The sequence below is a fragment of the Salvelinus sp. IW2-2015 genome, linkage group LG32 (genome assembly GCF_002910315.2).
Source record: "Salvelinus sp. IW2-2015 linkage group LG32, ASM291031v2, whole genome shotgun sequence".
In the NCBI taxonomy this organism is placed as follows: Eukaryota; Metazoa; Chordata; class Actinopteri; order Salmoniformes; family Salmonidae; genus Salvelinus; species Salvelinus sp. IW2-2015.
The window spans coordinates 12114144-12137175 of NC_036871.1; the positions used below are offsets into that span (position 1 = coordinate 12114144).

At 41.9% G+C, this 23032-nt stretch overlaps 1 protein-coding gene across 1 annotated transcript; it reads left to right on the plus strand.

Moving 5' to 3' along the window:
* The first annotated feature begins 89 nt into the window (after positions 1–89).
* LOC111956708 (prostaglandin G/H synthase 2) lies at positions 90–4662 on the plus strand. The gene is made up of 9 exons (XM_023977238.2): positions 90–239; positions 455–571; positions 690–833; positions 1093–1236; positions 1499–1680; positions 1814–2144; positions 2422–2708; positions 3021–3168; positions 3713–4662. Exons 1-9 carry the CDS (start codon positions 179–181, stop codon positions 4120–4122), a joined length of 1824 nt encoding a protein of 607 aa, XP_023833006.1. The 5' UTR covers positions 90–178; the 3' UTR covers positions 4123–4662.
* The last annotated feature ends 18370 nt before the right edge of the window (positions 4663–23032 follow it).

The following is a 23032-nucleotide window of genomic DNA, read 5'->3' on the forward strand; positions in this document are numbered from 1 at the left end:
CCCCCCGGCTCCCCTCGACAGGAGCGTAATAGTTTGCGTAGGAGCTTGGAATGAGCATCATACATAAATATGGACCAGGCGTCCAAGAACCTCAGAATCACTGTGACCTGGAGTGAGCAGCAATCGACTGGAACTTGACATTTTATACCGGATTGCGATTCAATAGAATCTTTCGGAGATGAATAAAGTAGTCTGTATAATTTTGCTCTTGACTGTGGGGCTCTATTTCTGCGAAGGAGGTGAGCATATTTCTCATATTGATATTTTTTGCATCTTTAGTTATTCTATTGTGAAAATAATGTATTTGGCTTATTATAATTATACCTTTACTGTACATAAGGTGTTTTCGATTTATCTGAATTGTTTGTTAAATATTATAATGCTTGTAATGAAAAAAAAGAGTCATTAATAATAATTTTGTATAGCCTTCTAAACTTTTGCCGTGTCTTTTCAGTTGATCCTTGCTGTGCACAGCCTTGTGAAAATAGGGGGTTATGTAATTCAAAAGGCTTTGACAACTATGAGTGCGACTGCACAAGGACTGGATATTATGGAAAGAACTGCACAACTCGTAAGTAAATCATTTTCAGTAATACAGATTATTCCAACGATATAATGGGCCATTCTTATTAACGTGACTTATTCGTTATTGTTGTTATAAATATTTCCCACTTCTATCCACTCTGCAGCTGAATTCCTAACATGGATTAAAATATCATTGAAACCAGCTCCGAACACTGTTCACTACATCCTTACTCACTACAAAGGGTTGTGGAACGTCATCAACAAGATCACCTTTGTGAGAAACGCTATAATGAGCTATGTCCTGACATGTAAGTTGAAATAGTAAAACCTTTTTGTCAGCGCATTATAGAAGTTTGCATGAAGATTTGTCTATGAATGAAAGAAAGTTGACTCAATTAATTATGTGGATATATGATATTTACTGATATGGGAAGTATGGAGATAAAGTAAGAAAAGAAGAAAGAAATAATACATAGAAAATATTTTTCATTTTTACATTAAATTTAAAAGATTCTGTTTTAGCTCAGCTTCCTAACAAAATAAATATTTCTGCCTTTGCCTCTATAGCCCGCTCACATTTGGTGGACAGCCCACCGACTTACAATGCTGATTATGGCTACAAGAGCTGGGAGGCCTACTCCAACCTGTCTTACTACACACGGACGCTCCCCCCATTGCCAAAGGACTGCCCTACACCTATGGGAACCGCAGGTAATGAGCTCACGCCTAACCAGTCTTTTGGGATTCCTTACAATTTACCTGAGAATATGGAAACTTTAAAAAGTCTCTTCAGATGGGTTACTCAATCATTCCCACCAGTCGAAAGTCAGACTTCCCAAGAGCCCAAAACGAGACTGAAGAATAACGTAGTCATATGAACATTATTTTAACTGTCTTTCGTAACCAAATAAAGATTTTGTTGAGATAGAACCCCAATTATGTTCCTAAAATCTTTTTTTTTGTCTCTTGATAGGAAGAGCAGTGCTCCCAGATGCCAAGCTTGTGGTGGAGAAGGTTTTGTTGAGGAAGCGGTTTATTCCGGATCCTCAGGGTTCCAATCTCATGTTCGCCTTCTTCGCCCAGCACTTCACCCACCAGTTCTTCAAATCAGACTTAAAGAAAGGACCAGCTTTCACCAAAGCCTTGGGCCATGGTGTAAGTCTAATTTACAATACATGACAAATAGTGTGTCTGTCACATGAAAATATGTTTCCATTTTGTTTCATGGTTGACTTTAACTTAGGCTTAGAGTGTATGTTTGGACTCACTTTTTACCTCTGTGTTTCAGGTGGACTTAAACCATGTTTATGGAGACAGTCTGGAGAGACAGCACAAGCTGAGGCTGTTCAAGGATGGCAAACTGAAGTATCAGGTTTTGAATGGCGAGGTCTATCCCCCATTGGTAAGGGAGGTTGGGGCCGAGATGCACTACCCACCCCAAGTGCCCGAGGAGCACCGCTTCGCTGTGGGCCACGAGCATTTTGGCTTGGTCCCCGGCCTCATGATGTATGCCACCATCTGGCTGCGTGAGCACAACCGCGTCTGTGACGTCCTGAGGCAGGAGCATCCCGAATGGGACGACGAACGCATCTTCCAGACCACACGCCTCATCCTAATTGGTGAGTCACCAGTACCAAAAGTGGACACGCATACTGTACCTACTTGTCATAAACCCTTCAGGTCCTTATAATGGGAATCGTATATGATCAAAGTATGGCAATATTAAAGTGTGTTCTAGAAACTGTACAATGCATACAGATGAAAACAGCTCTGTATAAAACAGATCAAAACTCTATATTTGGGTGTCAGGTGTTAATTGAGAAATGTCTCACCAACCTCAAGGACTGTTGTCATGCATTCTCTTACTCCCGCCCTCCCTTCTTTCCTGGATCGCAGGCGAGACCATTAAGATCGTGATCGAGGACTATGTCCAGCACCTGAGTGGCTACCACTTCCAGCTCAAGTTCGACCCGGAGCTCCTCTTCAACCAGCGTTTCCAGTACCAGAACCGTATCGCAGCCGAGTTCAATACCCTGTACCACTGGCACCCGCTGATGCCTGACACCTTCAGCATTGAGGACCGTGCCTACACCTACCCCCAGTTTGTCTTCAACAACTCCCTGGTCACAGAGCACGGCATCAACAACCTGGTGGAGTCCTTCACCAAGCAGATTGCTGGAAGGGTGAGTTGTCTGGTGGGGTGGACACTAAGTGGACACTAAGATCCTAACAGCAATAGTCTTTCATTGAGGCCTAAGTGACAACTCTTATATCAACTTTATATGCTAAGTGATGAATACATGAGTGGAGCTGTATAAGGGCACTGGAGTTTGGTAGGTGTTCACTTCGTAGGGCAACAACACCTATATCTAATGCTGGCTTTATATTAACGAGAATGACAACAGACACCATACCCCAACAAGATATTTTTACTTCGAAAAAAAGGTGTCAAAAGTTGATATTGACCGAGGATCTTGATTCCCTTTGGTTCCTAGGTGGCTGGTGGACGGAACCTGCCCCCTGCACTAGTGGGCGTGGCAGCTAAGGCCCTGGAGCACAGCAGAGACATGCGTTACCAGTCCCTCAACGCCTACAGGAAACGCTTCAACATGAGGGCCTACACCTCCTTTGAGGACCTCACAGGTGAGAACTAAAACTGTACACACCCTATTATGATATGTATATATCCTCAATCTAATAGTTACCTAGTTACTAGGTGAAAGGTAACATTTAGTAAGCACAGGTCCATGGCAACTGGAGTAGTCCCTGGATAAAGTGACAGGATTGGTTCAGTCAGGCTCAGCTCTTTTGTTATTAGCATGATTACCCACTTCGTGACAGCTGCTGATAGAGAGTGGGCAGGGAGGGAGTGGCTGTCGCCTTTTAAGCTTAAGGTGTATTATTAAAGTCTGCACCTCTAATCTTCAACGTACAATTACATACACAGTTACACTATCACATGAGATTCACACAAGATCCAAGTGTATGGTGTCTGTACTTGTGTCATTGAGTTCCTGTAAAGACCAAAACACAGACTTGTCATAGCATGCACCTTGTTTGTCTACTTATTTTTTTGGGAGGTGAGGATGTATTGCATGCCTTTCTTTTGCTGCATTGTGGTAAAGACATTTGTGAGTAGCAGGCTAGATTTATTAACCCTTTGTATGTTGTTCTGTTGGTGTTGCAGGAGAGACAGAGCTGGCTGCAGAACTAGAGAGTCTATATGGGGACGTAGATGCTGTGGAGCTGTACCCAGGCCTTCTGGTGGAGCGCCCCAGACCTAACGCTGTTTTCGGGGAGACTATGGTCGAGATGGGTGCACCCTACTCCCTGAAAGGTCTCCTGGGAAACCCCATTTGCTCGCCGGAATACTGGATGCCCAGCACGTTCGGAGGGAGTGTGGGCTTTGACATCGTCAACACTGCTTCATTGGAGAGGCTGGTGTGCAGCAATGTCAAGGGCTCTTGTCCGATGGTGTCCTTTCAAGTGCCTGATTTTTTGAGAGCATTTGAGTCGGCGTCAGTCAACACAAGTGAGGCACACCTGAGGGACATGAGCCCAGGTGTTGTGTTCAAAGAAAGGACTTTAGAGCTTTAAATAACTAAAACACTAGGTTCTATTCAAGTACACAAATACACAGTTTCTCAGTGTTCTAAAGCTGCTCTCATTTTAGCTTGTTTTGCTTTATTTAGTTATTTATTATTGATTAATTTATGTATTTAATATTTATTTTGTATTGTTGAATATTGAGTTGTTATTAAGTTATTAAGTAATTATTATGTTTTTAAATATGGATACCTATTACAAATGTCTTACATGAACAAAAGCAAGTTTACTCTGTATACAATGTGGAACTTGAAGGAGTCACATTTACTTGAAGAAAATAACTATTAGAAATACTGTATGTTGTTCAGCTACTGAAAGGATACAGCTGGGCTGTATTTGTCAATCATTTTTTGTTATTTTAAAGACAAATACTTTATTATTGTAAAGGGATGAAGTGAATAATGGATGTAGAAATATACAGTGTTTTCAGAAAGTATGAAGACACCGTATATTTCACCAGCCCCATCCCTCAGCTGTTGACCAAAGACAGTGGCAGGCTGTCTGGTTTGTTGTTGTTTCAACTGCGGATTGCCCCTTAAATGTTATGAAAGTCATAATTTACATTCCAATTAAAATGTTTAGGCACTTGAGAAAACATTAAAAGACAATTGATTTGTCAAGATTATAATTGTATTAGTCTGATTCAATTGCATTTATTCATGTCACTTTGTTACCCCTTGACTTTTTCCACTTTTTCCACAGGCTGTAACACTTTGTTGTTACAGCCTGAATAAAAAAAATATTAAATTGAGATTTTTTGTAAATGACCTATACACAATATCCCATAATGTCAATGGAGAATTATGTTTTTTGAAATTTTTACAAATGTTGAAATATTTTGAGTCAATAAGTATTCAACTCCTTTTTTGTGGTAAGCCTAAATAGACTCAGGAGTAAAATTTTGCTTAATAAATCACATAAGTTGCATGGACTCACTCTGTGTGCAATAATAATGTTTAACATTATTTTTGAATGACTACCTCATCTCTCTACCCAACACATACAATTATATGTTAGGTCCCTCAATCCAGCAATACATTTCAAACACAGATTCAACCACAAAGATCAGGAAGGTTTTCTAATGCCTTGCAAAGAAGGACACCTAGAGTACCTTGCAAAAGTATTCATCCCCCTTGGCGTTTTTCCTATTTTGTTGCATTTAACCTGTAATTTAAATGGATTTTTATTTGGATTTCATGTAATGGACATACACAAAATAGTCCAAATTGATGAAGTGAAAAGAAAAAATTGACTTGTTTCAAAAAATTCAAAAAAATACAAAACGGAAAAGTGGTGCCTGTATATGTTTTCACCCCCTTTGCTACGAAGCCCCTAAATACGATCTGGTGCAACCAATTACCTTCAGAAATCACATAATTGGTTAAATAAAGTCCACCTGTGTGCAATCTAAGTGTCACACGATCTCAGTATATATATACCTGTTCTGAGAAGGCCCCAGAGTCTGCAACACCATTAAGCAAGGGGCACCACCAAGCAAGCAGCACCATGAAGACCAAGGAGCTCTCCAAACAGGTCAGGGACAAAGTTGAGGAGAAGTACAGATCAGGGTTTGGTTATAAAAAAATATCTGAAATTTTGAACATCCCACGGAGCACCATTAAATCCATTATTCAAAAATGGAAAGAATATGGCACCACAACTTTACCTGCCAAGAGAGGGCCACCCACCTAAACTCACGGACCAGGCAAGGAGGTCATTAATCAGAGAGGCAACAAAGAGACCAAAGATAACCCTGAAGGAGCTGCAAAGAGATGGGATGATATGTCCATAGGACCACTTTAAGCCGTACACTCCACAGAGCTGGGCTTTACGGAAGAGTGGCCAGAAAAAAGCCATTACTTAAAGAAAAAATAAGCAAACACATTTGGTGTTCGCCAAAAGGCATGTGGGAGACTCCCCAAACATATGGAAGAAGGTACTCTGGTCAGATGAGACTAAAATTGATATTTTTGGCCATCAAGGAAAACGCTATGTCTTGCGTAAACCCAACACCTCTCATCACCCCGAGAACACCATCCCCACAGTGAAGCATGTTGGTGGCAGCATCATGCTGTCGGGATGTATTTCATAGGCAGGGACTGGGAAACTGGTCAGAATTGAAGAAATGGTGGATGTTGCTAAATATAGGGAAATTCTTGAGGGAAAGCTGTTTCAGTCTTCCAGAGATTTGAGGCTGGGATGGAGATTCACCTTCCAGCAGGACAATGACCCTAAGCCTACTGCTAATGCAACACTTGAGTGGTTTAAGGGGATACATTTAAATGTCTTGGAATGGCCTAGTCAAAGCCCAGACCTCAATCCAATTGAGAATCTGTGTTATGACTTAAAAATTGCTTTACACCAGGAGCTGGAGCAGTTTTGCCTTGAAAAATGGGCAAAAATTCCAGTGGCTAGATGTGCCAAGCTTATAGAGACATACCCCAAGAGACTTGCAGCTGTAATTGCTGCAAAAGGTGGCTCTACAAAATATTGACTTTGGGGGGGGGGGGGGGGGGGGGGAGTGAATAGTTATGCACGCTCAAGTTTTCAGTTGTTTTGTCTTATTTCTTGTTTGTTTTACAATAATGTGTAAATCGAATGATACAAACCCCCCAAAATATCTATTTTAATTCCAGGTTGTAAAGCAACAAAATAGGAAAAATGCCAAGGGGGTGAATACTTTCGCAAGCCACTGTATTTGTAGATTGGTAAAAATAAAAAAGCAGACATTGTACATCCCTTTGAGCATGGTAAAGTTATTAATTGCACTTTGGATGGTGTATCAATACACCCACTCACTACAAGATACAGTCATCCTTCCCAACTTAGGAGGAAACTGCTCAGGAATTTCACTCCAGTCTAATGGTGACTTTAAAACAGTTACAGAGTTTAATGGCTGTGACAGGAGAAAATGGAGGATGGATCAACATTGTACAGTAGTTACTCCACAATACTAACCTAAATGACAGAGTGAAAAGAAGGAAGAATAAGCATATTTCAAAATATACATCCTGTTTGCAACAAGGCAATAATGTCACACCCTGATCTGTTTCAGCTGTCCTTGTACTTGTCTCCACCCCCCTCCAGGTGTCGCCCATCTTCCCCATTATCCCCTGTGTATTTATACCTGTGTTTTCTGTCTGTCTTTTGCCACTTCTCCCCTTACTCACACCCCTCTCCATGCCACCCTACTGTGGGGTGACCAGTCCCGGTCTCTCCAGATACTCATCAACTCAGGAGCCGTTGTGAGTCTCATGTACGCCCTGGCACCCTGGCGTCCGAGCTGGGCATCCCCACTCAGCCCATCTCCATTCCCATGGGTGTAAGAGCAATGGACGGGCACTCTATAGGCCGGGTCACCCACCAGACCACCCCTGTCAACCTATGAGTGTCGGGGAACCACAGAGAGACGATACAATTCCTGCTGGTTGAGTCTCCGCAGGTTCCCGTGGTATTGGGATTCTCTTGGCTCCAGCGACACAATCCCTCCATTGACTGGGCTACTCCTCCATTGACTGGGCTACTGGTGCCATCGTGGGCTGGAGCCCGTCCTACACACTCATTGCCTGAAGTCAGCTCTGCCTGCCCTGGGGGCATGGAAATTTCCCCAGACCTCTCCGACCAGGTCCGCAGAGTATCAGGACCTCCGGGAGGAGTTCAATAAGGCCCGGGCCACTTCGTTCTGCAGCACCGACCGGTAGCCAAGGAGGTTAAGCCGGATGCGCTGGTACGCCGCTATAGCCCCGCGGCTAAACCCCCGGAAGCCGAGACCTTTCCCCCCTGCTCCAAAATCAATAGCCCCTTTGCTGTTGGTCCTGTTGGTCCTGTTCGTTGCCCCGTACCCTCCGTATACTTCCTACTTTCATGTGTCTAGATCTAAACCCATGTCTTACAGCCCTTTGTCTCCTGTTTCCAGGAATCTGTGTGGATGAGGCAAGGTAGACCAACAAGACGTGACTGGTCTGGGCCATATCTGAACTTGTGAAGGCTACTGGACATACACATGGGTTAATCATACATAGAAAACATCAGCCTGAACTTGTGAAGACCTTTGGACAGGAACATTAGCTAATCAGTTATAAGCACCAGTAGGAGTGTACATGTCACGCCACCAATAGAATCTATGCCCCAATGTTTGAACCAATAAGAGAAGGGAAACTAAGCAAGACAACAAGATTCATAAAGTGGAGTGACAATGTTATGTAAGGGTAGGACTGTATGAAAGCCGAGTACTAAGAATGGAGAGTCAGTTCTTCCATGGAATTGCCCGGCTTTGTTACTGTTTGTAATAAAGTCTATTTGAATTCACAAGCTCCGGTATCGGAGAGATATTTGATTCAATATTTCCACGACAGTACCTGATAACTAAAGTAATACTGCAAAAACATGTGGCAAAGCAATTTACTTTTGTCATGAATACAAGGTGTTATGTTTGTGGCAGCACATTACTGAGTACCACTCTTCATATTTTCAAGCACACTGCATCATATTATGGGTAATATGGGTATGCTTGTAATCGTTATGGACTGCAGAGATTTTCAGGATAAAAAAGAAATGTAATGAGCTAAGCACAGGCAAAATCCCAGAGGTTCAGTCTGCTTTCTACCAGACACAGACATGAATTCACCTTTCAGCGGGACCACAACCTAAAACACAAGGCCGAATCTACACTGAGATGCTTACCAAGCAGACAGTGAATGTACAGTTTTGACTTAAATCTATCTCAAACTCTATGTTAAGACCTGAAAATGGTTGTCTAGCAATGATCAATCAATTTGAAAGAACTTGAATAATTTTGAAAAGAATAATGGGCAAATGTTGCACAATCCCGGTGTGGAAAGCTGTCAAGCGGTGTGAATACTTCCTGAAGGCACTGTAAACACTTTGTTGCTATAACTGTCTCCACTCTTCTGGAAAGGCATTCCACAATATGTTGGAACATTGCTGTGGGGACTTCCATTCAGCCACAAGAGCATTACTGAGGTCGGGCACTGATGTTGAGCTATTAGATCTGGCTCGTAGTCGGTGTTCCAATTCGTCCCAAAGATGTTTGATGGGGTTGAAGTCAGGGCTCTGTGCAGGCCAGTCAAGTTCTTCCACACCGGTCTCGACAAACAATTTCTGTATTGACCTCGTTTTGTGCACGGGCATTGTCATGTTGAAACAGGAAAGGGCCTTCAACAAAATGTTGCCACAAAGTTGAAAGCACAGAATCGTCTAGAGTGTCATTGTATGCTGTAGCATTAAGATTTCCCTTTACTGGAAATAAGGGGCTTAGCTTCAATCATAGGCTTATGTGCGGCTGCTCGACCATGGAAACCCATTTCATGACACTCCAGACTAACAGTTCTTGTGCTGATGTTGCTTCCAGAGGCAGTTTGGAACCCGAGTGTTGCAACCGAGGACAGATTATTTTTACGTGTTACGAGCTTCAGCATTTGGCAATCCCGTTCTGTGAGCTTGTGTGACCTACCACTTTACAGCCGAGCCGTTGTTGCTCCTAGACATTTCCACTCCACAATAACAGCACTAACAGTGCAGAAATTTTATGAACTGACTTGTTGGAAAGGTGAAATCCTATGACGGTGCCACGTTGAAAGTCAATGAGCTCTTCAGGAGGGCCATTCTACTGCCAATGTTTGTCTATGGAGATCGCATGGTGGTGTGCTCAATTTTATACACCTATCAGCAATGGGTGTGGCTGAAATAGCCGAATCCACTAATTTGAAGGGGTGTCCACACACTTTTGTACATGCACAGTGCATTCGTGAAGTATTCAGACCCCTTGACTTCTTCCACATTTTGTTACGTTACAGCCATATTTATAATTTCTTAAATTTTATTTCACCTTTATTTATCCAGGTAGGCCAGTTGAGAACAAGTTCTCATTTACAACTGTGACCTGGCCAAGATAAAGCAAAGCAGTGCTACACAAACAACACAGAGTTACACATGGGATAAACAAATGTACAGTCAATAACACAATAGAAAAATCTATATACAGTGTGTGCAAATGATTCTTATTCTAAAATGGATTTAAAAAAAAATTCCCCTCATCAATCTACACACAATAACCCATAATAACAAAGAGAAAACAGGTTTTTAGAAGGTTTGCAAATGAAAAAACAAAAAACAGAAATACCTTATTTACAAAAGTATTCAGACCCTTTGCTATGAGACTCAAAACTGAGCTCAGGTGGATCCTGTTTCCATTGATCATCCATGTGATTTTTCTACAACTTGATTGGAGTCCACCTGTGGTAAATTCAATTGATTGGACATGACTTGGAAAGCCACACACCTGTCTATATAAGGTCCCACAGTTGACAATGCATGTCAGAGCAAAAACCAAGCCATGAGGTCGAAGGAATTGTCCATAGACGAGGCACAGATCTGAGGAAGGGTACCAAAAAAATTCTGCAGCGTTGAAGGTTCCCAAGAACACATCATTCTTAAATGGAAGAAGTTTGGAACCACCAAGACTCATCCTAGACCTGGCCGCCCGGCCAAACTGAGCAATTGGGGGTAAAGGGCCTTGGTCAGAGAGGTGACCAAGAACACGATGGTCACTCTGACAGAGCTCCAGAGTTCCTCTGTGGAGATGGGAGAACCTTCCAGAAGGACAACCATCTCTCCAGCATTCCACCAATCAGGCCTTTATGGTAGAGTGGCCAGATGGAAGCCACTCCTCAGTAAAAGGCACATGACAGCCCCCTTGAAGTTTGCCAAAAGGAACCTAAAGGACTCTCAGACCATGAGAAACAATATTCTCTGGTCTGGTGAAACCAAGATTGAACTCTTTGGCCTGAATGCCAAGCGTTGCGTCTGGAGGAAACCTGGCACCATCCCTACGGTGAAGCATGGTGGTGGCAGCATCATGCTGTGGGGATGTTTTCAGGGGCAGGGACTGGGAGACTATTCAGGATCAAGGGAAAGATGAACGGACCAAAGTACAGAGAGATCCTTGATCAAAACCTGCTCCAGAATGTTCAGGACCTCAGACTGGAGCGAAGATTCACCTTCCAACAGGACAACGACCCTAAGCACACAGCCAAGACAACGCAGGAGTGGCTTCAGGACAAGTCTCTGAATGTCCTTGAGAGGCCCAGCCAGAGCCTGGACTTGAACCCCATTAAACATCTCTGGAGAGACCTGAAAATAGCTGTGGAGCGACGCTCCCCATCCAAGCTGACAGAGCTTGAGAGGATCTGCAGCAGAGAAGAATGGGAGAAACTCTGCAAATACAGGCGTGCCAAGCTTGTAGCGTCATACGCAAGAAGACTCGAGGCTGTAATCACTGCCAAAGGTGCTTCAACAAAGTATTGAGTAAAGGGTCTGAATACTTATGTAAATGTGGAATATTTCTGGGATCTTTTTTCAGCTAATGAAACCAACACTTTACATGTTGGGACCAAGACTTTACATGTTGCGTTTATATTTTGTTCAGTGTAGTTAACTCTCTGTCGATCAGAAGCAAGGATGGTTCTGTGCTATGTACCGAATTGTAACCACTACTCCGATACTCCGAAGGACATTTGCATTTTATATTTTTCGATAACCAAATCAAATCAAATCAAATTGTATTTGTCACATACACATGGTTAGCAGATGTTAATGCGAGTGTAGCGAAATGCTTGTGCTTCTAGTTCTGACAATGCAGTAATAACCAACGAGTAATCTAACCTAACAGTTCCACAACTACTATCTTATACACACAAGTGTAAAGGGATAAAGAATATGTACATAAAGATATATGAATAAGTGATGGTACAGAACGGCATAGGCAAGATGCAGTAGATGGTATCGAGTACAGTATATACATATGAGATGAGTAATGTAGGGTATGTAAACATAAAAGTGGCATAGTTTAAAGTGGCTAGTGATACATGTATTACATAAAGATGGCAAGATGCAGTAGATGATATAGAGTACAGTATATACATATACATTATATTAAGTGGCATTGTTAAAGTGGCTAGTGATACATTTTTGATCAATTCCCATCAATTTCCATTATTAAAGTGAGCTGGAGTTGAGTCAGTATGTTGGCAGCAGCCACTCAATGTTAGTGATGGATGTTTAACAGTCTGATGGCCTTGAGATAGAAGCTGTTTTTCAGTCTCTCGGTCCCTGCTTTGATGCACCTGTACTGACCTCGCCTTCTGGATGATAGCGGAGGCAGTGGCTCGGGTGGTTTGTTGTCCTTGATGATCTTTATGGCCTTCCTGTGACATCGGGTGGTGTAGGTGTCCTGGAGGGCAGGTAGTTTGCCCCGAGTGATGCGTTGTGCAGACCTCACTACCCTCTGGAGAGCCTTACGGTTGTGGGCGGAGCAGTTGCCGTACAGGTGGTGATACAGCCCGACAGGATGCTCTCGATTGTGCATCTGTAGAAGTTTTTGAGTGCTTTTGGTGACAAGCCGAATTTCTTCAGCCTCCTGAGGTTGAAGAGGCGCTGCTGCGCCTTCTTCACAACGCTGTCTGTGTGGGTGGACCAATTCAGTTTGTCCGTGATGTGTACGCCGAGGAACTTAAAAACTTACTACCCTCTCCACTACTGTCCCGTCGATGTGGATAGGGAGGAGCTCCCTCTGCTGTTTCCTGAAGTCCACAATCATCTCCTTTGTTTTGTTGACGTTGAGTGTGAGGTTATTTTCATGACACCACCCTCCGAGGCCCTCACCTCCTCCTGTAGGCCGTCTCGTCGTTGTTGCTATCCACTAATCAAGCCTACCACTGTAGTGTCGTCCGCAAACTTGATGATTGAGTTGGAGGCGTGCATGGCCACGCAGTCGTGGGTGAACAGGGAGTACAGGAGAGGGCTCAGAACGCACCCTTGTGGGGCCCCAGTGTTGAGGATCAGCGGGGTGGAGTTGTTACCTACCCTCACCGACTGTAGTTACAACGCACATTGCCTTCCTTACAAGTAAGAAGAAAACCAGCATAGGCTAGCAGAATGACCTCTTTAGTGAGCTAGCCAGCTAGTTAATGTTAGCTCATGGTTTATGCAGTCATACTTTTTCATGAGGTGACATGCTATCTAGCATTAGGATTGGGTGTAGAGGGACCATTTGTCACATTTTCCAAGGTGGGTTTGTGTTATGAAAAACAATGAATTTCCTGTCCAGATAAAGATGTTGATACAGCAGTAGCTAACAAACATGAATTATTACAAAGCAGAGTCAGTGCAGTAAGTAACCTCCCACCAGCTGCTGTTATGCACAGTTGACAAAACATGCTGATCTACGGACTGATTTCTTCTGATAACAATCCCTCTTATTAGGAGCAGCATGTCTACAACTTCAGGGCAAATGAAGCAAGCAATCTCTTCATGTCAGAAGAGATAGAGCTAGCAAGTTGTCGAAGTGGGACCATGTCTATGTTCCCTCAGTACTATGTTCCGTCAGTTCTACTAAACTAGGGATCGGCAACCCAAATGGAAAATTCTCTCAATATCTAGTATTTTTGTTATGTGATAAATATTTTACATTGCGCATTTTCTTCACGCCCTTGATGTACGCAGATCTTTTGGTGAGTTGATCCACTGTGGCATGAATTAATACATAAGGACGATCAATAACGGATTAGATGCATGTTTGTTGTAACACATAATTTTACAGTAAACGTGAGTCAGGCCATACAGTTCTGTGTGAATACAGAAAGTATTCACACCCTTTGACTTTTTAAATATTTAGTTGTTACAGCCTGAATTTAAAATGTATTAAATTGAGAAGTTGTGTCACTGGCCTACACACAATACCCCATAATGTTAAAGTGGAATTATGTTTTTAGAAATGTTTACAAATGAATTAAATATGAAAAGCTGATATGTCTTGAGTCAATAAGTATTCAAATAAAAAATGAAAAGCTGAAATGTCTTGAGTCAATAAGTATTCAAATAAAAAATGAAAAGCTGAAATGTCTTGAGTCAATAAGTATTCAACCACTTTGTTATGACAAACCTCAATAAGTTCAATGAGTTAAAATTTGCTTAACAAACCACATAATAAGTATAATTATTTAACATGTTGTATTTAACCTTTATTTTATCAGGGAGTCATACTGAGAACAACGTCTCTTTTACAGATGAGACCTGAATTACATAAACTACAGACAAACAAACACATCAATATAAATACTAAATGCAAGCAGAAAGAGAAACATGGTCATAAAAAACAAACACATTCCAAATCATAAAATGTAGGAACATTTTGAAGATTGTTGCACAAATAAGATGTAAGAAAACTAAAAGCTGATTTACCTAACTCCGTAGAGACCAAAGGGATTTCCAAAGTTAACCATCCCTGTGTGGTAACTCGTATGTCTAAAGTTCAGTAAAGATGTTAGGTATAGTGGGACTTTATAAATGAAAACATAGCAATGTATCAATCTACGTGACATAAAAGAGGGCCAACCAAATTTCTGGTGGAGACTATGCAGTGATGAGTACTAAAATTGTCGTCCGTGATAAAGTGCAGTGCGCTATGATAAACTGCGCTATGATAATGAAGTGGCAGCTGTGTTCATATAGATCAGTGTTAATCACAATTTTTTGTAAGGGGGCCACTTTGGGTTGAGACAATCATTCAGAGGGCAACACAGATCATTCATTTGTTGTACTTATTCTTCCAATATTATCAATTATCAATTGAGAGCAAATTCAGAGCAATAGAGCACATGCAATTGATTTGATGTATAGCACATCACAAATATATACATACACACATCAAATAGGCTACATCACATGTATAATTAATAGTCTGTTGTTGCTATCCTTGTGAGGCAATCCAGGTGTGCATTTGTCAGTCTGTTTCTCTGTTTATGTTTCACAATGTTCATTGTTGAAGATGTTGCTTCACATTAACAAGTGCAGACAAAAAATTCGGTCACCTTTTGCACACACTGCTTCAGAAGTGGGTATACTCTGTCTGACACAAGGCTCCAGAAATGGGTAACACCGGGACATTTATTCACATTGTTAAGAGTGATCAGTCTATTATTTTGTCAGTATATATAGATCAGGAATGGGAAACTTTTATGGCCACAAAAAATCTGAACTCATCATGAAGGGCCGAAGTCTGAGTACCCACATCCATACCCACACATGCAGTCAGAGCCGGCCCTAACCTTTTGGGGCCCTAAGCAACATTTTGTTGGGGGGGGGGGCATGGTGTTTAATTGTAAAAAATTAACAAGATTAACAACATTTAGAGGGATTTTTACATCCGTACCCCAGTAGGGGGGCTTGACCGCTGTGAAACATCATTCTGCTTTAGCCTCATGGGAGGTGTAGTTCACAGGGGCAGGGAGAAGATGGAATCTCCAAATTCCTTCAGTATCTCCAGGGCCCAGTTTTTCAAAACTTAATTGGTCATATTTCGGCAGTGAGATTGGATTAAATGTTAGAATTGGGTATTTCAAAACTGAAAAATTCTATTTTGATTCCTCGAATCAGTCCAATCTGCCATTTAATCGGGACTGCGTTCAGTACGAAAAAAAACGATTAAACGGAAACTGTGCTGTTCTGAACGACCAGTTGAAAAAAACGGGGAGGGGTTGGGGAACGCTTTCAGAACGATTGTTTACGTCACTCATTGCTTCAAGCCACCCCTTGCCACACCCACCTAACCAGAGTAAACATACAGTGCCTTAAAGTCTGTTCAAGAACGTTTTGGGGAACGTAGCAAATGTTTAATTGAACTGAATGCACCTCTTGGATTAAATGTTGTTTTTGTCCTTTATTCATGTAATTTCCGTACTGCTGTTTCCCTATGACAGTGTAGAAGTAGTAATCGAACCTGTCCAGTCGATGGCAAGGTGTAAAAGTACTGACAATCCGGATTATGTGATCTTGTGGTATCCAGATTGATTTTATCCTGGATAAAAATAAACAAAAGAGGATTACAGAATCTGGATCATTCTCTAAGAGCTTTGCTAGAATCACATTTGGCAGCGATTATAGCTGTGTCTCTAACTGTCAAACCCTGATCCTGATCTCTGTACCTTGTTACACCACACTGCATTATTGACCTCTGCCTGCCCTGAGACTGCCTGCCGTTCTGTATAGTTCACTTCACCAATCTGGGGTTTAATGGGAGTGGCCAGGTGGAAGCACTCCTGAGAAAAATAACCTGCTTCAGAGGGCAAATTACCTTAGACTGGGGTGAAGATTTACATTCCAACAGGATAATGACCCCAAGCATATAGCCAAAGCATAGCTGGAATGGCTTCAGAACAAGAATGTGAAAGTCCTTGAGTGGCCCAGCCAAAACCCAGATTTGAATCCCATTGAAAATCTGTGGAAAGACTTGAAAATTGCTGTTCACTGCCGCGCTCCATCTAACTTAACAAAGCGTGAGAAAATCTGCCAGGAAGAATGGAAGAAAATCCCTAATCCAGATGTGCAAAGCTGATACAGACATACCCAAGATGACTCAGTATTGACTCAGGGGTGTGAATATTTATGTAAATTAGATATTTCTGTATTTCATTTTCAATAAATTGGCAAACATCTCTAAAAACATGTTTTCACTTTGTCGTTATGGGGCGTTGTGTGTAGACGGGTGAGGGGAAAAAATATATTTAATCCATTTTGAATTCAGGCTGTAACATAACAACATGTGGAATATGTCAAGGGGTATGAATACTTTCTTAAAGGGCTGTATATATCTGATATTTTCTTTGCAACATCGACCTATATATACAGTACTAGTCAAAAATTTGGACACATCTACTCATTCAAAGGGTTTTTCTTTTCTTTGTTTTACTATTTTCTACTTTGTAGAATAATAGTGAAGACATCCAAACTATGAAATAACACATATTGAATCATGTAGTAACCAAAAAAGTGTTAAACAGTGGCAGGTGGGGCCTGTTTTGTATGTTATTTTGGCATTAATACATGTCACATATCAGTTTGCAAACAATGTAAAAAATATATATATAAACTCAAAAAAAGAAACGCCCTCTCACTGTCAAAGGTGTTCATTTTCAGCAAACGTAACATGTGTAAATATTTGTAGGTGTCACGTTCTTGAAAATGATCGGACCAAGGCGCAGCGTGAGTATAGTTCCACATCTTTATTAAAGTAAAACTAACAAAACAAAACAATAAACAAACAACGAAACGTAACTACGTAGTGCACATGCACAAACACAAAATACTCAATATCTCACGAACACAGGTGGGAAAAATAGCTACTTAAATATGATCCCCAATTAGAGGCAACAATAAACAGCTGCCTCTAATTGGGAACCATATTAGCAACATAGAAATAGAACATCTAGATAACCTGCCAGTCATACCCTGATCTGAAACACCATAGAGGATCAAGGGCTCTCTATGGTCAGGGCGTGACAGTAGGTACGTAACAATATTCAACAACTGAGACATAAACTGAACAAGTTCCACAGACATGTGACTAACATAAATGGAATAATGTGTCCCTGAACAAAGGTGGGATCAAAATCAAAAGTAACAGTCAGTATCTGTTGTGGCCACCAGCTGCATTAAGTACTGCAGTGCATCCCCTCCTCATGGACTGCACCAGATTTGCCAGTTCTTGCTGTGAGATGTTACCCCACTCTTCCACCAAGGCACCTGCAAGTTCCCAGACATTTCTGGGGGGAATGGCCCTAGCCCTTACCCTCCGATCCACCAGGTCCCAGACGTGCTCAATGGGATTGAGATCCGGGCTTTTCGCTGGCCATGGCAGAACACTGACATTCCTGTCTTGCAGGAAATCACGCACAGAACGAGCAGTATGGCTGGTGGCATTGTCATGCTGGAGGGTCATGTCAGGATGACCCTGCAGGAAGGGTACCACATGAGGGAGGAGGATGTCTTCCCTGTAACGCACAGCATTGAGATTGCCTGCAATGACAACAAGCTCAGTCCGATGATGCTGTGACACACCGCCCCAGACCATGACGGACCCTCCACCTCCAAATCGATCCCGCTCCAGAGTACAGGCCTTGGTGTAACGCTCATTTCTTCGACGACAAACGCGAATCCGACCATCACCCCTGGTGAGACAAAACCGCGACTTGTCAATGAAGAGCACTTTTTGCCAGTCATGTCTGGTCCAGCGATGGTGGGTTTGTGCCCATTGGCGACGTTGTTGCCGGTGATGTCTGGTGAGGACCTGCCTTACAACAAGCCTACAAGCCATCAGTCCAGCCTCTCTCAGCCTATTGTGGACAGTCTGAGCACTGATGGAGGGATTGTGCGTTCCTGGTGTAACTCGGGCAGTTGTTGTTGCCATCCTGTACCTGTCCTGCAGGTGTGATGTTCGGATGTACCGATCCTGTGCAGGTGTTGTTACACGTGGCCTGCCACTGCGAGGACAATCAGCTGTCCGTCCTGTCTCCTTGTAACGCTGTCTTAGGCGCCTCACAGTACGGGCATTACAATTTATTGCCCTGGCCACATCTGCAGTCCTCATGCCTCCTTGCAGCATGCCTAAGGCACGTTCACGTAGATGAGCAGGGACCCTGGGCATCTTTCTTTTGGTGTTTTTCAGAGTCAGTAGAAAGGCCTCTTTAGTGTCCTAAGTTTTCATAACTGTGACCTTAATTGCCTACCGTCTGTAAGCTGTTAGTGTCTTAACGACCGTTCCACAGGTGCATGTTCATTAATTATTTATGGTTCATTGAACAAGCATGGGAAACAGTGTTTAAACCCTTTACAATGACGTTCTGTGAAGTTATTTGGATTTTTACGATTTATCTTTGAAAGACAGGGTCCTGAAAAAGGGACCTTTCTTTTTTAGCTGAGTTTATAATTGAGTTAATAAAGTCGCATACAAACATGGTCTCTTTTTTGTTTTCTTGACTAAGGCACATCCTAAATGCAGGTGTTTCAGCCTAACTCAGTGCTTTCTGTGGTGGTGGGGCAAGCCAGCAGAAAATACGGAGCGTTGCGCCATGATTGGCTCAGTGTTCTGTCACTCATGGGGACACTACATCACCGCCAAGTCTAAGGGTAGAGTTAGAAAATTCTAGCCCCTTGCGTGCTTTCATAGAGTTACATTAGAAGTGCCCATCCAAGAAGGCTCAAGGTCATTGGCCACAGATAAGATGATGTCAAATTACGTTATATGTACCAAGATTTACATGCTAAAATTGCCACTGTAAACAAAGAGTGTTCAAAGGTGTCATCAAGGCAAAGGGTGGCTGCTTTGAAGAATCTCACATATAAAATATACTTTGATTTGTTTAACACTTTTTTGTTTACTACATGGTTCCATATGTGTTATTTAATAGTTTTGATGTCTTCACTATTAAATTACGATGTAGAAAATAGTAAAAATAAAGAAAAACCCTGGAATGAGTAGGTGTGTCCCAACTTTTGACTGGTGCTGTGTATATATATTACATTTTATGTCCTTTTCAACCATTCTAGCACAAGTACAAGATGCCAAATTACTTGAATATGGGAAAGGTGTAACAATTGTTATTGCATCAAAAGTTACTGAAATGTACCAGAAAGGTATTGGAAAGTTTCGGTAAAACATAAGGGAAGTTCATCAGGTAATAAATGTGTGTCGAAATAAAGATCTGCATTGCTTTTAATTTGTCACAGTCCCTTCCAACTTGTTCTGTGCAGCATGTGAGCGATGTAGAGGGAAACAAAAGACACATAGCCTACTTGTTCCTGAGAGTCTCAGCTTTCAGGAATGCGGTCATGAAAGCTAATAGCCCCAACCGTTCATAAACTAGAGCCAAATATGGAGGAAGAAAACTAAACTGCTCTGTTTGTCCAACTGCTAATAGCGGACATCGGAGGTTACTCACGTAACCGCGGTTCTATGAACCAAGTGGCTCAGCCACTTGACTACAATGTTTTAAAAACAACATCCACCTCAGGCTCCTATTAATCGGCTGGTGAGCCTGATACAGGCCATATTATGCCCAGCCCTGTCCGTGTCTCTTTAGTTTCATCCCCCCTTTTCTCCATCCTCTCTTTTTGCCATGGTTTTGCCCTTTCATCCCTTCTGCTCTACTCCTTTCCTTTCACTCCTTTGTCATCCTCGGGTCTGTCCCTCTGCATTAACTTTTTTTGCAACCCTGACAGTCCACTTACAGGCAGCGCTTCTGGGAAAGTTGTAATAACCATCTCTGAATACTGGAAGAGGCATTAGAGAGTACATGGAAAATCGCTGTCTCTCTCCTCCACAATCAGCGTTACTGCACTAGTAGCAGCTTTTCAGAAATGACGAAATGATAGCTATAACCATAACCAAACAAATCATAAAAGCGCTGGAAATGTATTGTGGTGTACATGGAGGCTACACGTTGCTGTATGTATGGACCCAGTAGTGGAAATGTGATCCCATTTCAAAGCAAGATAATTACCTTGGAGATTAAACAAAATTATTTTCCAAACGATTCCAAACTAACCGATTGATTACAGCATTACCCCAAAAATGGAGGAGGCAGCTGGCAGCGGGAGGAGGTAGGGAATTGGTCTGTCTGCCCAATATATAGGATCAAAACTGGCTGAGGAATAAAAATAGCATAAATAGGAAAGTATACCAGTTTCATTTGAGGACCAGGATGTTGACAACTGAGCCATACAGATTGCAAAATAGTTGGGAAGAGATTTTTGTTGTGCCGATTCCATGGTACAAGGTGTATGAGTTGATATACTGTATAAAACAACGCAAGATTCAAGACTTTGTGCTTTTAGCTCAAATTATTACAGTATATAGATTTCTTGCCACCAACAAAATGTTGAATATTTGGGGCATAAAATCATCGAAGCTCTGCAGATTTTGTTATGAGGATACAGAATCAATAGACCATTTATTTTGGTATTGCCCTCAGTTAGCCTGTTTCTGGTCTCAGGTTCAGGAATGGCTGAAAATGCATAGCATTGATCTAAAATTGACCCTAGAAATAGTACTGTTAGAAGATCTGGAGAGACCGGGTCAGTCAATTACTAATATACTATTACTCTTAGTAAAAGTATTTATCTTCAACTCGCAATCTGTGGATTGTATTCGATTAGATAGAGATTTTACTTTAAACATCACATCATAGTTGAAAGATATATGTTGCGTAGAAATCCGAAGAGGGTGGCCAGCAGAGATAAAAAGTACATTTGAATGACACTGAGAGGCAGTGTTTTTACAGCTAATACCGGTTTGCCTGATGCCGTGCAGGTGTTTGTACACATGCATATACACACACTCTCATTCAAATAAACACATACAAGAACTCATACGTACATGGAATAGTGCCAGACATGCACATAAACATATACAGTTGGCATTACTGTTATGATTTTAGTTGTCCTTGATGACCTTTGTTTTTTGTTGTTGTTGTTGATTTTGCATTGTTGTTTGCTGTTTTCATCTGTCTTTTCCCTCTTTAGTTCATTCTCTTGGTTGTTGGTGCATTGGGGGGTTCTTGGGGGAATGGAATTAATTGTATATTTTTTTTTAATTCTTGGGGGGGACTGTGGGAGGGGTCTCGAATGGTTGAGGGACAGCTATTGGGGAACTGTGGGGGGGGATCTTGGAGGATTCGGTTTCACGTTCTTTTTGGCCTGGTGGGAGATCTGTCAACGTGCCCTTGAGCAGGGCATTGACCCTGGATGCTTCTGTGTGTCGCCCTGAATGGGAGTCTGTTGGATGACTTGTATGGTGTAGTTGGTGAGCGGCTTCACTGCAAGTATATTGTATGTTTGGATATTCAATAAAAATAAAAAAATATTTTAAAAAATACTATTTAATACAGTAGGTTCCCACAAGTTAATTCAATTAGGACCATCAAATTCCACTGAATAACATGGTCTCATTGAAGCTGTGGAAAGTTACAGAGGACCTGTTTTGCTTGGGTTGTCGCGAACAAAGGAAATCCATCAACCAAGTCAAAACACGAAACTTTCATAGTCATCTACGTTTAGATAAGGTCCTTTGAGATAAGGTATGCGCTCACATCAATGACTACTTACTGCCTATTCATTAACGCTTGACTTCCTGGGAAAGCATGTGTGTCACCTTTCAGTACTCTTAAAAGACCTAGAACTTCAAATAACTCTCTATATGTTTTACAGATAGGACAGGAAGTAGAGGGGACAGGAAAGACAAGAGGAGAGTATGTCAAACAGGCAGTGGGACGGATTCATTACCATGCCAACAGCAGTAGGCTCTACAGTGCATATACTGTAGATAGTCTAACACCCCCCTTGGATTTCTTCCCAAAAAATGTTTTACAAAACGGGATTAAAATGGATTTAATAGTCTTTTTTTTGTCAACAATCAACACAAAATACTCTGTCAAAGTGGAAGAAATATTCTGACATTTCTTTCAAGATTCATGAAAAATAAAACACTAATATACCTTGATTAGATAAGTATTCACACCCCTGAGTCAATACTGGTTAGAAACGCCTTTGGCAGAGATTACAGCTGTGAATCTGCTTAGGTAAGTCTCATAAGAACTTTGCACACATGTATTGTGCAATATTTGTCCATTATTCTTTTCAAATTTCTTCAAGCTCTTAAAACATGTTGGTATTACAGACTCGGACAGGGAGAGGTCAAAATTGTCAGTGAAGACACTTGCCAGTTGGTCAGCGCATACTCGGAGTACACATCCTGGTAATCCGTCTGGTCCTGTGGCCTTGTGAATGTTGACCTGTTTAAAGGTCTTACTCACATAGGCTGCAGAGAGCGTGATCACACAGTCTTCCGGAACAGCTGGTTCTCTCATGCATGTTTCAGTGTTATTTGCCTCGAAGCAAGCATAGAAGTAGTTTAGCTCGTCTGGTAGGCTCGTGTCACTCGTGTTCCATCAGCCGTATTAATTGCTACTGCATGTACGGTTGCAAGAAAAAGTATGTGAACCCTTCGGAATATCTGGATTTCTGCATAAATATGGCGGAATTTATTCGA

What these genes read in the sequence shown, in the direction of transcription:
- LOC111956708 (XM_023977238.2), top strand. Translation starts at nt 179, where the DNA reads ATGAATAAAGTAGTCTGTATAATTTTGCTCTTGACTGTGGGGCTCTAT. An exon ending in CACACGCCTCATCCTAATTG is followed by an intron (nt 2,145 to 2,421) that starts GTGAGTCACCAG and finishes CCTGGATCGCAG; the next exon opens with GCGAGACCATTAAGATCGTG. An exon ending in CTCCTTTGAGGACCTCACAG is followed by an intron (nt 3,169 to 3,712) that starts GTGAGAACTAAA and finishes TTGGTGTTGCAG; the next exon opens with GAGAGACAGAGCTGGCTGCA.